Source organism: Jaculus jaculus, chromosome 2 (genome assembly GCF_020740685.1).
Source record: "Jaculus jaculus isolate mJacJac1 chromosome 2, mJacJac1.mat.Y.cur, whole genome shotgun sequence".
NCBI lineage: Eukaryota > Metazoa > Chordata > Mammalia > Rodentia > Dipodidae > Jaculus > Jaculus jaculus.
In genome coordinates, this window is record NC_059103.1 from 136,303,581 (window position 1) to 136,314,718 (window position 11,138).

The window sequence follows — 11,138 nt, forward strand, 5'->3', positions numbered from 1 at the left end:
TCAGAGTGATTGCCATCAGTAGCTAGGTGACTTATAGGGACATTTCATTTTACTTAATACACACACCTATTTCTTAATTAGCTTAAAAAGTGAATTGATAACCTGAGATGTTTGCTATTTGCTTTCATGGTACTTTGACAGTCCTGTCCTACAGCTGAGGAAGACTGAAGGGCTTCCAAGTCAGCTTACCATATGCTGGTTCCATCTCAAGGAGGGTGGGATGAGCATTTTCCATTGGAACCTGACATTAAGTTACATGAACACCTTAAATTAATTTCTGGAAGTTTAAAATTTTCAATTACACAATTCCAAAGACAGAGGCTGCATTTTTCACATTTCAGAAGCAGGTTTATCTCTGACCACATTTTGCATAAAATTATGTTAAAGGCAGATTAAGTAAAAGAAAATGTCTATTTTTCTCCTAGAAACCAGAAAGTATTATAATTGCATTTTGTCCTTATCATTAATGATGAATCTTGTATCTGTCATTTTCCTGAACATTGGAAAATTATGGTAAGGTTTTAGATTGTTTGATGCCTAATAGATCATAAACAATTAATGAAATTTGCTGAAGGAATATAATTCTAAAACTGTGAAATTTCTTGCTTTTAAAAATCCTACTTTCATCCTAGCAGATCTGATAAGATGTATATTCGGTACAAAAGCATTTCATGTATTTTTTTTTTTTCAAGTAACTTGCAGCTGGCTGTGGTGGGAGTATTCATGACCCAGAAATTCAGAGCTCTTGACTCCAGGCCAGGAAATAACAATGAGTGATAGTAAGGCCTCCAAGAAGTGACAACTCTGTTGAGGTTTAGTTTCTACATGAATGAAACATGAAGTAGTTGATATATTGGAGCAGGCTACTTATAAGAGTCCACATAACTCCATAATTACAAAACTGCATAATTCAAGTTTAAGGAATTAGAATCTAAATTTAATAAATTCTGACATACTAAAGTACATACTAAAGGCCCAGTAAAGATATAAGGGCTTTTCCAGTTATGCAGTGGTATAGTTAAGATGAAAGCATAGATCAAACATATGGCAGCACTACCAATACTGTAAAGCATAAATAAATGAATGTTGCTGTTAAAAATGATAGTATTTTATTAAAATTCAATACTGTACAGATCATTTCAAGAATAAAATAGATATCAAGCAAAATATATAACCAAAAAATAACATAGGAATGAAACTGCAGTTATTCTACTAAGCCACTAAATAAATTTATATGATTGAAATAAGTGATTTAATCTTTATTTCACTTGAAAAAATATATTAGAATACAAGGGATGTCACATCATCTTCATTAGAAATGATTGGCTTTCACGGACTTGAATATTCTTCTGCTTATTAAATTACACAGAAGAAAACTTCCATAAAAGGAAGATACCCTGTCATATCTTGGTGCAATATTCACAGTAAATATTGCAAGTGCATAGTGCATACAACAATCTGGCAACAACTGTATGTTCCCCATAAACAGAAGAGCTTTCAAGTATCAGAGAGATGTTTCAGATACACTGTTTGCTATAAACTCAGCACAAAAGGTAATGTAATAAAAGAAAATTTGATTGGAAAGCTACCAACAGGCTTCAATTCCTAAGCCTGGTTCTAACAGTCCAGATTTTAAGCTAATAGGCTAGGAATGGATGGAACTTTGGCCAGCCCAGAAATTTCTATGCCTGGCAAGGTCTACTTTGACAAATGTCAATACTCTTGAATCTTGGTCCCTTCCTATTACTTTCTTTATTCATATTCATCCTTTAAGGCCAAACTCAGGTGACACTTCTAAGAACCTTTTTCTGGAGTTAAAAACCTGCCTCCCCTTGAATATCCTCTGTTTATAAGAAGGGTTGAACTAACAACATTCTACTTCCATAATTCTATAAAACCTGGTGTAACCTATCTAGCATGTTTCCATTTTTCACTTTCTTAGATTGCATTACATATTGGAGCCCACGTCTCCTTATTCAGTGAACTGTGAGCTCCTCAAGTAAAGGAACTATGTTTAGGTCATTTGTTGATCTCTAGTGTCAGACATAGTGCAGGACACACATGACATGCTTAAGAGGTATTTGCTAGCCGGGCATGGTAGCACACGCCTTTAATCCCAGCACTCGGGAGGCAGAGGTAGGAGGATTGCCATGAGTTCAAGGCCACCCTGAGATGACAGAGTTAATTCCAGGTCAGCCTGGACCAGAGTGAGACCCTACCTCGAACCCCCCCCCCAAAAAAAGAGTTATTTGCTGAATGAGTGAATAAATGAATAGGTGAATGGATGACAGCAATGCAATAAAAATTAAAATGGTGGGCTGGAAAGATGGCTTAGCGGTTAAGCACTTGCCTGTGAAGCCTAAGGACCCCAGTTCGAGGCTCAGTTCCCCAGGTCCCACGTTAGCCAGATGCACAGGGTGGTGCACGCGTCTGGAGTTCGTTTGCAGTGGCTGGAAGCCCTGGCGCACCCATTCTCTCTCTCTCCCTCTGTCTTTCTCTCTGTGTCTGTTGCTCTCAAATAAATAAATAAATAATGAACAAAAAATATTTAAAAAAATTAAAATGGTGTGAGTTTTTGATTCTCCTTCATGTATTTGATGAGAATGTCCAGGTGTGGTGGCATGTGCCTGTAATCACAGCACCTTGGGTGGTGGAGACAAAAGAATCATGAGTTTAAGAACAAAGGATTGGCATGGTTGAGCATACCTCTCCTCTCAGTACTTGGAAGGATGTGTAAGAGGATTACAAGTTCGAGGCCAGCCTGGGTTACTTAGTGACTTCTAGGCTACCCTAAGATACAGTATGAGATTGTCTCAAAAACTAACACTATCTGGATTTTTACAATAAAGATGGTTATTATAATGGAAACTAATCATAAGAGTAATAACAACAAAAGAGACCAAAAATCAATGAGAATTGACTATATTCCAAGGTAGAACATATAGCAAACTCTTATTTCTTTTTTTTTGTTGTTTTGTTTTTCTTTTTCTTTTTTTGTTGTTTTGAGGTAGGGTCTCACTCTGGTCCAGGCTGACCTGGAATTAACTATGTAGTCTCAGGGTGGCCTTGAATTCACGGCGATCCTCCTACCTCTGCCTCCCAAGTGCTGGGATTAAAGGCATGCACCACCACGCCCGGCAAACTCTGATTTCTTGTGTACTTGTGGAATATGTTTATAGACACTGGATGTGTCATAGACAGACCCAGATTTTATCCTCAAGGATAACCATGGTTTAAATATTTAAGAAATCCATGCAAAAGAAGAAAGCAATATATGACAACAAGGAGACCAGTGCTTACTACAATGAAAGAGCATGTAACCCATGCAAGGGTCAGGGATAAGCTACTTTAGTTTTCTGGGTGGAAGAGTTAGGTTAGATCATTATATCTCACAAGCTGCTCTCCGCTGTAAGGTCTTGGACTCAGACATCACCAGGTCTGAGGAGACTGGCTCACATGCTGGAACTTGTCTACTGGAACTTGACAAGCCAAGGAAATGACTAGACGGCTGGAAACTTATTTATGATGTAAACATGGACTCATAGTAAGGGATCTGGATGGTGTTGGGGAAGTATCAGCTATACAATGAAAATGCATACTTCAAACTTCTCCTTGAAAGTACTGGACAAATAGGTGACTTAGGGGGTGCAAACTGTGCCATAAGTGGTACTGCTATGGAATTTCAGTAGTGTAAAAGATGGTATTGAGCCACAGAGATCCAAAGAAGCTTGATAGAAAATGAAGTATTCCAAAAATGTCTTTAAGATTGCTTAAAGTTAGCCATGTGTGATGGGGTACGCCTCCAATCCCAGTACTCAGGAGGCAGAGATAGGAGGATTGCTGTGAGTTCGAGGCCAGTATGGACTACATAGTGAGTTCTAAATCAGCTACAGTGAGACCCTATCTTGAAAAATGCAAAAAACAAATTAAAAAAAAAGATTGCTTAAAGTTTGTGACTGTGACTTGGGGGACAACATTGTAAACTAAGGAAAAAGAACAGCAAAGAAACTAGATGGTTGTTTTTTGCTGGAGTACAAGTGTGGGGGAGAGAAGAATATAAGAAAGAAGCTGGAACCAGTTCACGGATGGTCCTAAGGTGTGGTTAGGAATTTTTAAATGTTACTTGTTACAGAAACAAACACAATTAGAATTGGATTCAGAAAATTGAGTTAGCATGTTACTTGGCTTGGAAGAGGGAATCCAAGACTCAGAGGCCTTGGAGGCTATAGAGTCTACATAGGAGGAGCAGAAAGGCAGATGTGTGTAGTCCAGTAAGTGTCATGGGTTTTTATACACACACACACACACACACACAGAGAGAGAGAGAGAGAGAGAGAGAGAGAGAGAGAGAGAGAGAGAGAGAGGACATATATGGTCTGTCGCCTCTGTAATCCAAATAAAATGTAGCATAAAACCTGCTATAATTTCTGTGAAATGTTCCATTTATTAATGAACAACAGCCTGAAAAATCATTGTTCCTCTTACCCAATGTCATTTGGCATTGTCCAAATATCAATTGTGTTAAACGAGATTTTCAAAGCACCACCACAATGGGTATATATACCTAAAGGACAGCTGAAGGGAAAAGAAAAACATACATATTTCATATAAGCAAATGCTCTTTTCTCCTAACATGTCCAGGTGATTTCTCTACAACAGACTTCCTCACAAACCCTTTCTAACATTAGCTAACCCAACTAACAGGAGTGCTGCCGAAAGCAGAAGCAGGACCTGTGTGAGAAGTTCGATTACCTCTATGGCATACTGGAGGCAAGGAAGACAGAAATGACCCAAACCATCACCCGAACCCAGGAGGAGAAGCTGGAACATGTCCGTGCTCTCATCAAAAAGTATTCAGATCATCTGGAGAATGTATCAAAGTTGGTTGAGTCAGGAATCCAGTTCATGGATGAGCCAGAAATGGCAGTGTTTCTGCAGGTAACTTTTTAAAAACTATTTTATTTTTATTTATTTATTTGAGAGAGAGAGATAGAGAGAGAGATACAGAGAGATATAATATGGGTGTGCCAGGGCCTCCAACCACTGCAAACGAACTCCAGATACGTGCGCTCCCTTGTGCATCTGGCTGACATGGGTCCTGGGGTGTTGAACCTGGGTCCTTTGGCTTTGCAGGCAAGCACTTTAACTGCTAAGCCATTTCTCCAGCCCTGCAGGCAATTTTTTTTTTTACACTAAGGAAACAAACTGGAAAGGTGGGTACTGAGAATTCATTGTTACTGTAGCATTATTTTATATCCATTTCACTTTTCACTTATGTTTACTAACTTAAGGTTTCATCTGTTTGGCACTGCTTCAGTAGGAGAGGGTACTGACAAAACAGCAGTTACCTATGGCATTCATAGACTAGGCTAGGAGATTCTCAGGGTCAGCAAAGGAAGGAATACCATCTTGCCACCAATTTTGATGAAAAGAGACTAAATAAGCTTCTCTTTTGTTTGCTTTCACAGAATGCCAAAACCCTGTTACAAAAGTAAGTCATTTTTACTTTTATGTATATGGAAAAAAACACTTGCGTTTTTCATTTCACTCAAGATGATCACATGTTGAACAGTAACAGAAAATGACAACCTGTATATTGCAGAATCTCAGAAGCGTCAAAGGCATTTCAGATGGAGAAAGTCGAACACGGGTATGAGAACATGAACCACTTCACGGTGAATCTCAATAGAGAGGAAAAAATAATTCGTGAAATTGATTTTTACCGAGGTGTGTTATTCTTTTGACCATTTGGCTCAAGTTGCACGTGTGGGGAAGTGGTGGAAGCGTTGAATGAGAGATGGGAGGTGCAGAACCACCTCCTAAATGAGGGTTGACAACTTCACAGGGATTGTGATCCCATGTTAGGCTCTGCTGCACTATGGGGTGACCTCATTCAAAAAACTTTTCAGTCACAATGTATATTGGTCATAATGCGCTCAGATTATGTCTTTTGTCTCCTATCTTCCACCCCTCTTCCCCTGAATCCCTTCTTTTTTCCAACTAGTCCCTCTTCTATTTTGATATCTTTTTACTTTTTTTCTTTTGGCCTTCCTTTATCATCCACGACAAAATGTCTATGGATCCAATATTGTTCAGGTTAGAGTTTTATGCTGGTAACAACTGCCACAGGATCACATAAGTTTTGACTGTATTTATTTTAATAGTTTTGCAATACATAGTTTATGCTTTCATGCTGTTATTGGGAGTCTGGCTGGATGATGAAATACATGATAATTGATGCTGATTCAACTTCAACCCTACCAAAAGTATTAACCTTAATGATGTAAAGTGTCATCAGGAGCAAAGTGAAAGATGAGATAAAACCAAGACAGAAAACAGCTAAGCCAGTTAACAGTAGAACATCAACTAGATCAAACATTAATTAGATGGCAAAAATAGTAACCAGTTATAGAATAAGTCATAACATGGCAATAAAAGTTGGAGTTATATGACCAGATAAGCTAAACATTTACCTATCAGCTTTAACTCAGAATTCCAACTTTTTGAAATATATGCTTTTGACATAATTGAAAAGAAGAAAATTAACCTTGGAGCTTACCCAAACTCTAATTAGCCCATCTAGATGACAATACCCTTCAGCTAGGCCACTAACTATGCCATGAGGTTTATACCAGCATTTACAGATGTAACTTTAGATTTAAATCTTCATAATGGATTTTTCTAAATATTTACTTACTATTATCTGTCCTTAATGAGCCACTTTTAAGATCAGCAGGTTAAGAAAGGAATCATGGCATTAATTAAGGCAAAAAGTTGATGCACTGAACAAAGGAGGCAAGAAATTAAAACAGCCATTGGTTTCTGATAGGGAAGAGAGTTGTATTTCCATTTAACTGGGCAAGGTAAATAGGTGACCATCCCAGCCCTGCAGGAGCTAGCCTATGCAGCAGGCTATGATAAAAACCTGAGCTAGCTGTGGGGGCGAGGTGGAGGTTGAGCACAGTGATGGGTTCTCCACATTTGCACAGGCAACATTTAGTAGGAAGCACAAAGGCCCCCAGATTGGCACTCTTGGACCATTGTCAAGTATCCCTTGAAATGACTTCCCTAACGCTAGGCTATAAATATTAGCCATTAACTGTTTCCCTCACAGCAGTGGTAATTATAGCAAGTTTAAAAATATCTTACCTTACTAGAAGAGGATGATGAAGAAGATGAAGGAGAAAGAGAAGAAGAAGGAGAGAGAGAGGATGCAGTAGAAGAGGTCGACAATGTTCAAATTGAGTCGTCCGGAGAAGAGGAAGGTCTGGAGAAAGCCTTGGAGTCCCCTCAGCTGGCCTCAGAGCTCCAGACTGTCACACCAGCACCACTACTGGTCTCCTCTCCAGAACCACCTCCAGCCCTCTCACCTGAAACAGATGCCCCCGTGACACAGGTAACAACCATTCCCAAGTACCTTCCTACAGGTGTGCCTCCTTTATAAACACCCTAAACAACTTATCCTACCATAACAAAAAGAAATGCCCAACATTTGTATGTGGCAAACAGATTTCGAGACAGTCATGTCAGGGAGCAGCATCCTTTAGGTTCAACTGGTTCATTATTATAGCTTAGTAAGGCTTAATTTGATGCCACTTTGCTGTCAACAATACCCTCCCAAATCTGAGGCCATCCTTGCCAACATAAATATGGGGTATAGTGTGAGAAATAAAAGGGGTAATGCTGCCAAACTTTCTGGACATGCGAGGAAGTAAGTGGAAAAACCACACTTATGTTTAAGTTGCTTACCCTGAAACATGACATCTTCTTTCATTTGTTGGTCAAGCAAACTAGGCCTGGTAGTCCTGGGTTTGCCATTTAATGAGATCATGTGATCTCAGCAAGTTAGCTCTGGATCAGCTAGTCTTTTGTTCCTAGGAGGTCACTGTCCACTTTTGAGCTTTTTGTGATGGCTTCATGACACTTCAGTGGATAGGGTCCCAGTTGTTGAGTTTGTGAGAATGCAGGCTCATCAAAGAGGGGCTGTGGGTTTGCCCCTGCTTTCAGAGTGTATTGAAATTTTCTGTAGAAACAAAATCCTGGAGGGGGAACTCAGATATGAAATTTTATTCTGTACTTTGTCTCCATAGAAAGCTGAGCTGCTATATTGTCTATGTGTTCTAAACTGTTAATAACTTCTGAGTTTATCTGTTGCACTGGAATTAAAGGAGGATAGTAACTAAATGAATATTGGGTTCAGCCAATGAGGCCAATTGTTGGTTTTTAAAGAACAGTTTTGGACAGCCATATATAATACCAAAAATTAATTCTGATCAATACTTTTATCCTTTGGCCATATACAATATTTTCTAAGCAACTTTTCACTTAAGGTTTTCTGCCTGCCTAGGATACCACCCAGTGAAAGGCAAGCACAGAAAAGATCCAGATGCCAGTGATAGAGGCACTGTGGTCAGCATTCTGGCCCTAGCACTTCCAGAAGAGAGGATGATCTAGGTTGCTAACTCACACATTGCAACAGAGAGCTCGGGGTGTTCAAACCCAAAGGGAACTAAAATAGACTGCTTTCTTTCTTTCTTCTCCTTTTTTACTTTTTGAATTCATCTGTTCTGATTAAGGGGGAGGTGGTGCCCACTGGCTCTCAGCAGACCACAGAGTCTGAAACTCCAGGCCTTCCAGCAGCGGAAACTGCGGATCCCCTGTTTTACCCTAGTTGGTATAAAGGCCAAAGCCGGAAAGCCACCACCGCCAACCCACCTTGCACCCCAGGGAGCGAAGGTCTGGGACAAATAGGGCGTCCAGGTTCTGAGGATGCCGGGGTGCGGTCGGCAGAAGTGGCGCGAGCCGCAGCCGGTGCGCAGGCAGCAGAGAGTGGTAAGGAATCTAGCTCACCTGCAGCTGCTCCTCAGGTTAGTGTCGAAGCTCGGGTCTGAATGCTTTCCTGCGCCCGCTATGGTTCTGCTGGAGTGGGTGCCGCCAGAGAGAAAGGTTTCCAAGGGCCAGAGAAACCACCACCCTGGGGAAACATATAGAAACAGCTTGCCCCCCCCCCCCCGCCACCCCTGCAATGCTGGCTTCTTTTTTAAGCATCTGATGCTGAAAAAAGAACAAAGGACTAAAGAAATCTGACTTCACTCTGCCCATGGTGACCTCCTGCTTCGCGAGGTTGGGGTGCAAATAAGCCTGACCCTTAGGCATGCTGGTGAAAGCTGTTTTGTCTGCAGTGACTGGCTGGTTCTCTGTGATGCCCACTTGCCCTTACTCAGCGTTTTGGTGCTCTTCTTGGGCTTCCAAAGACTAATCATCGGCTTTGGTGTCGTTCCCAGTGACCCCCCCCCCCAACACACCAAGGGCACGTTTGAATGAGTTTTAAATATTCTCTGAAAAATCACCTGGAATTTCCGTGCGCTGGGAGTGCACTGGCAATGGCTACAAAGTCTTGGCTCAACTGCTTGCCTAAGCTTGTGCTCCTGGAAACAGGACAACAAAGGGTGTCCTCTTGTCTTTGAAGCGACTCTGGATAATTTTTTTTTTTTTTGACAATAACTTTGTAGGTTTTTTTTTTTTCTTTTTATAAAGAAAATTTGAAGTCCAAATATTCTCCCTAAAACCTAGTTAGACTTTCGCATGGCTTGAAGCAACCATAAAAGAAATCTTTCCCAATTTCTTCACGAGGAAGAATGCTCAGTCATTGCAGACTCATGCGCATTCCCAAGAAGGCGTGGGGAGTCAGTGTTGCCCAGAGGAGAGGCTGTCAAAGAACTCAAGTTCTGTGCTCCCGGGCTCATCAGGTGAATATGAGCAACAAACAGAAAACCGCCTACTGTCTTCATTCTATCTGCTCAAGTGGATCTCAGCGTCACAGAGTAATAAATGGAAATGATTTTTGGAAAACTGAAAGTGATTGTGCCAGTTATTTATTTTCACAGATGCAAAATGACAATAGTAAATGTTTGGTGTGAGGAAACCTTTTAGGTGGTGTTTAAGTTTACAAAAGTGGGTAGACTTTCTTTCTAGAAAGTTTGTGGGAATTTTTGTATTCAGTGAACAGGAAGAGTTATTTTCTGGAAACAGTTGTGCAATTACCCCATGAGATATACATCACAGTAGGTCTCCAGCACAAGATGAAAACTATATCTAAGTGATTTTTTAAAGTTAATTATGAGCTTTACTGTATGAACATATTGCATGTTGGTCATATTCCCATGGGGTTATACTCTTATATACCCTCCTAAATGATATTTTAAAAAATGATTTATGATAATATCAGTGAAGATCTCTTCTTGTTTTCTCACAGGAGTTAGCAATCTGCCTAGCATTTCTGGCTTTTCTTATACTTCACTACATCTGGAGTCAGATTCAGTGCTTGGTTTTTGCTTTAATGGGTAGGAAACGTTTTTCTTTTCCCTTAACTAACAACTCATCTAGTTTCTTTCATAATGTTCCCTTCTGTAGATGCAGAGATGACCTCCCCCGTCCCCTGAGGCCTTGAGGCTCAGCCATCTCCAACGGTGTTCATTGATAACACTCAAGGCCTCAAGTGTTCTACAGTACAGTCGCCCTGTGCCTGCTTGGAGAGATGTGTTCCATTGTCTCCTCCTGCATGGAGGGGAGCCTTGACTCTGAGCAGTGACTCAATGGGCAATTATTCAGTAACCCAGTAGGAGTGAGCCCTTCAGGTAGCCATTAGGGGAGGCCAGCTGCACAAGGCAGGCTCAATGCGGTGAGAACTATGTTCTTACAGCAGAGGGAGGAGCAGCAAAGGAACTGTTCCCAGAGCATTTAGGGGTGCCATGGATGACAGTGCAGCCTTTCCCCTGCTTACCTACAGATGCCCAGGAGGTGGCCAACTGAATGACTGCTCCAGCACGCCGTCCTAGGCAGTCTCTACAATGGCAGGCAGAGGAGATTACTTCTTGGTTCTCTTTAAACCCTCATTCTCTTCGGGGTTTTCCCTGAGAGAGAAGGTCCCTGATCGTGTGGGTATAGCAACAAGGGATACACAGCCAGGCAAGATATGAATGAATAAAAAGCCAGACATCACTGAGCACACACCAAACCAAGAAGAAGCAGAGCCAAAATGTCACCATGTCATCCAACAGTCTCTGCTATCATTGACAGTCACATTTCTCATAGTGAAGTTTTTGCTGGGTGACTGTTAAAGAGTTTGCTTTAGGACT

The 11,138-nt window shown here is 40.8% G+C and overlaps 1 protein-coding gene across 1 annotated transcript in view; it reads left to right on the plus strand.

Moving 5' to 3' along the window:
• Window positions 1–10,812, plus strand: part of Trim55 (tripartite motif containing 55) — a 30,885-nt gene extending 20,073 nt beyond the window's left edge. The window contains exons 5-11 of the mRNA XM_045143546.1: window positions 4,705–4,938; window positions 5,469–5,491; window positions 5,603–5,727; window positions 7,158–7,396; window positions 8,577–8,867; window positions 10,256–10,343; window positions 10,790–10,812. Coding sequence (XP_044999481.1) covers window positions 4,705–4,938; window positions 5,469–5,491; window positions 5,603–5,727; window positions 7,158–7,396; window positions 8,577–8,867; window positions 10,256–10,343; window positions 10,790–10,812 — 1,023 coding nt within the window. The remainder of the gene's footprint in view (window positions 1–4,704; window positions 4,939–5,468; window positions 5,492–5,602; window positions 5,728–7,157; window positions 7,397–8,576; window positions 8,868–10,255; window positions 10,344–10,789) is intronic.
• Window positions 10,813–11,138: the final 326 nt, after the last annotated feature.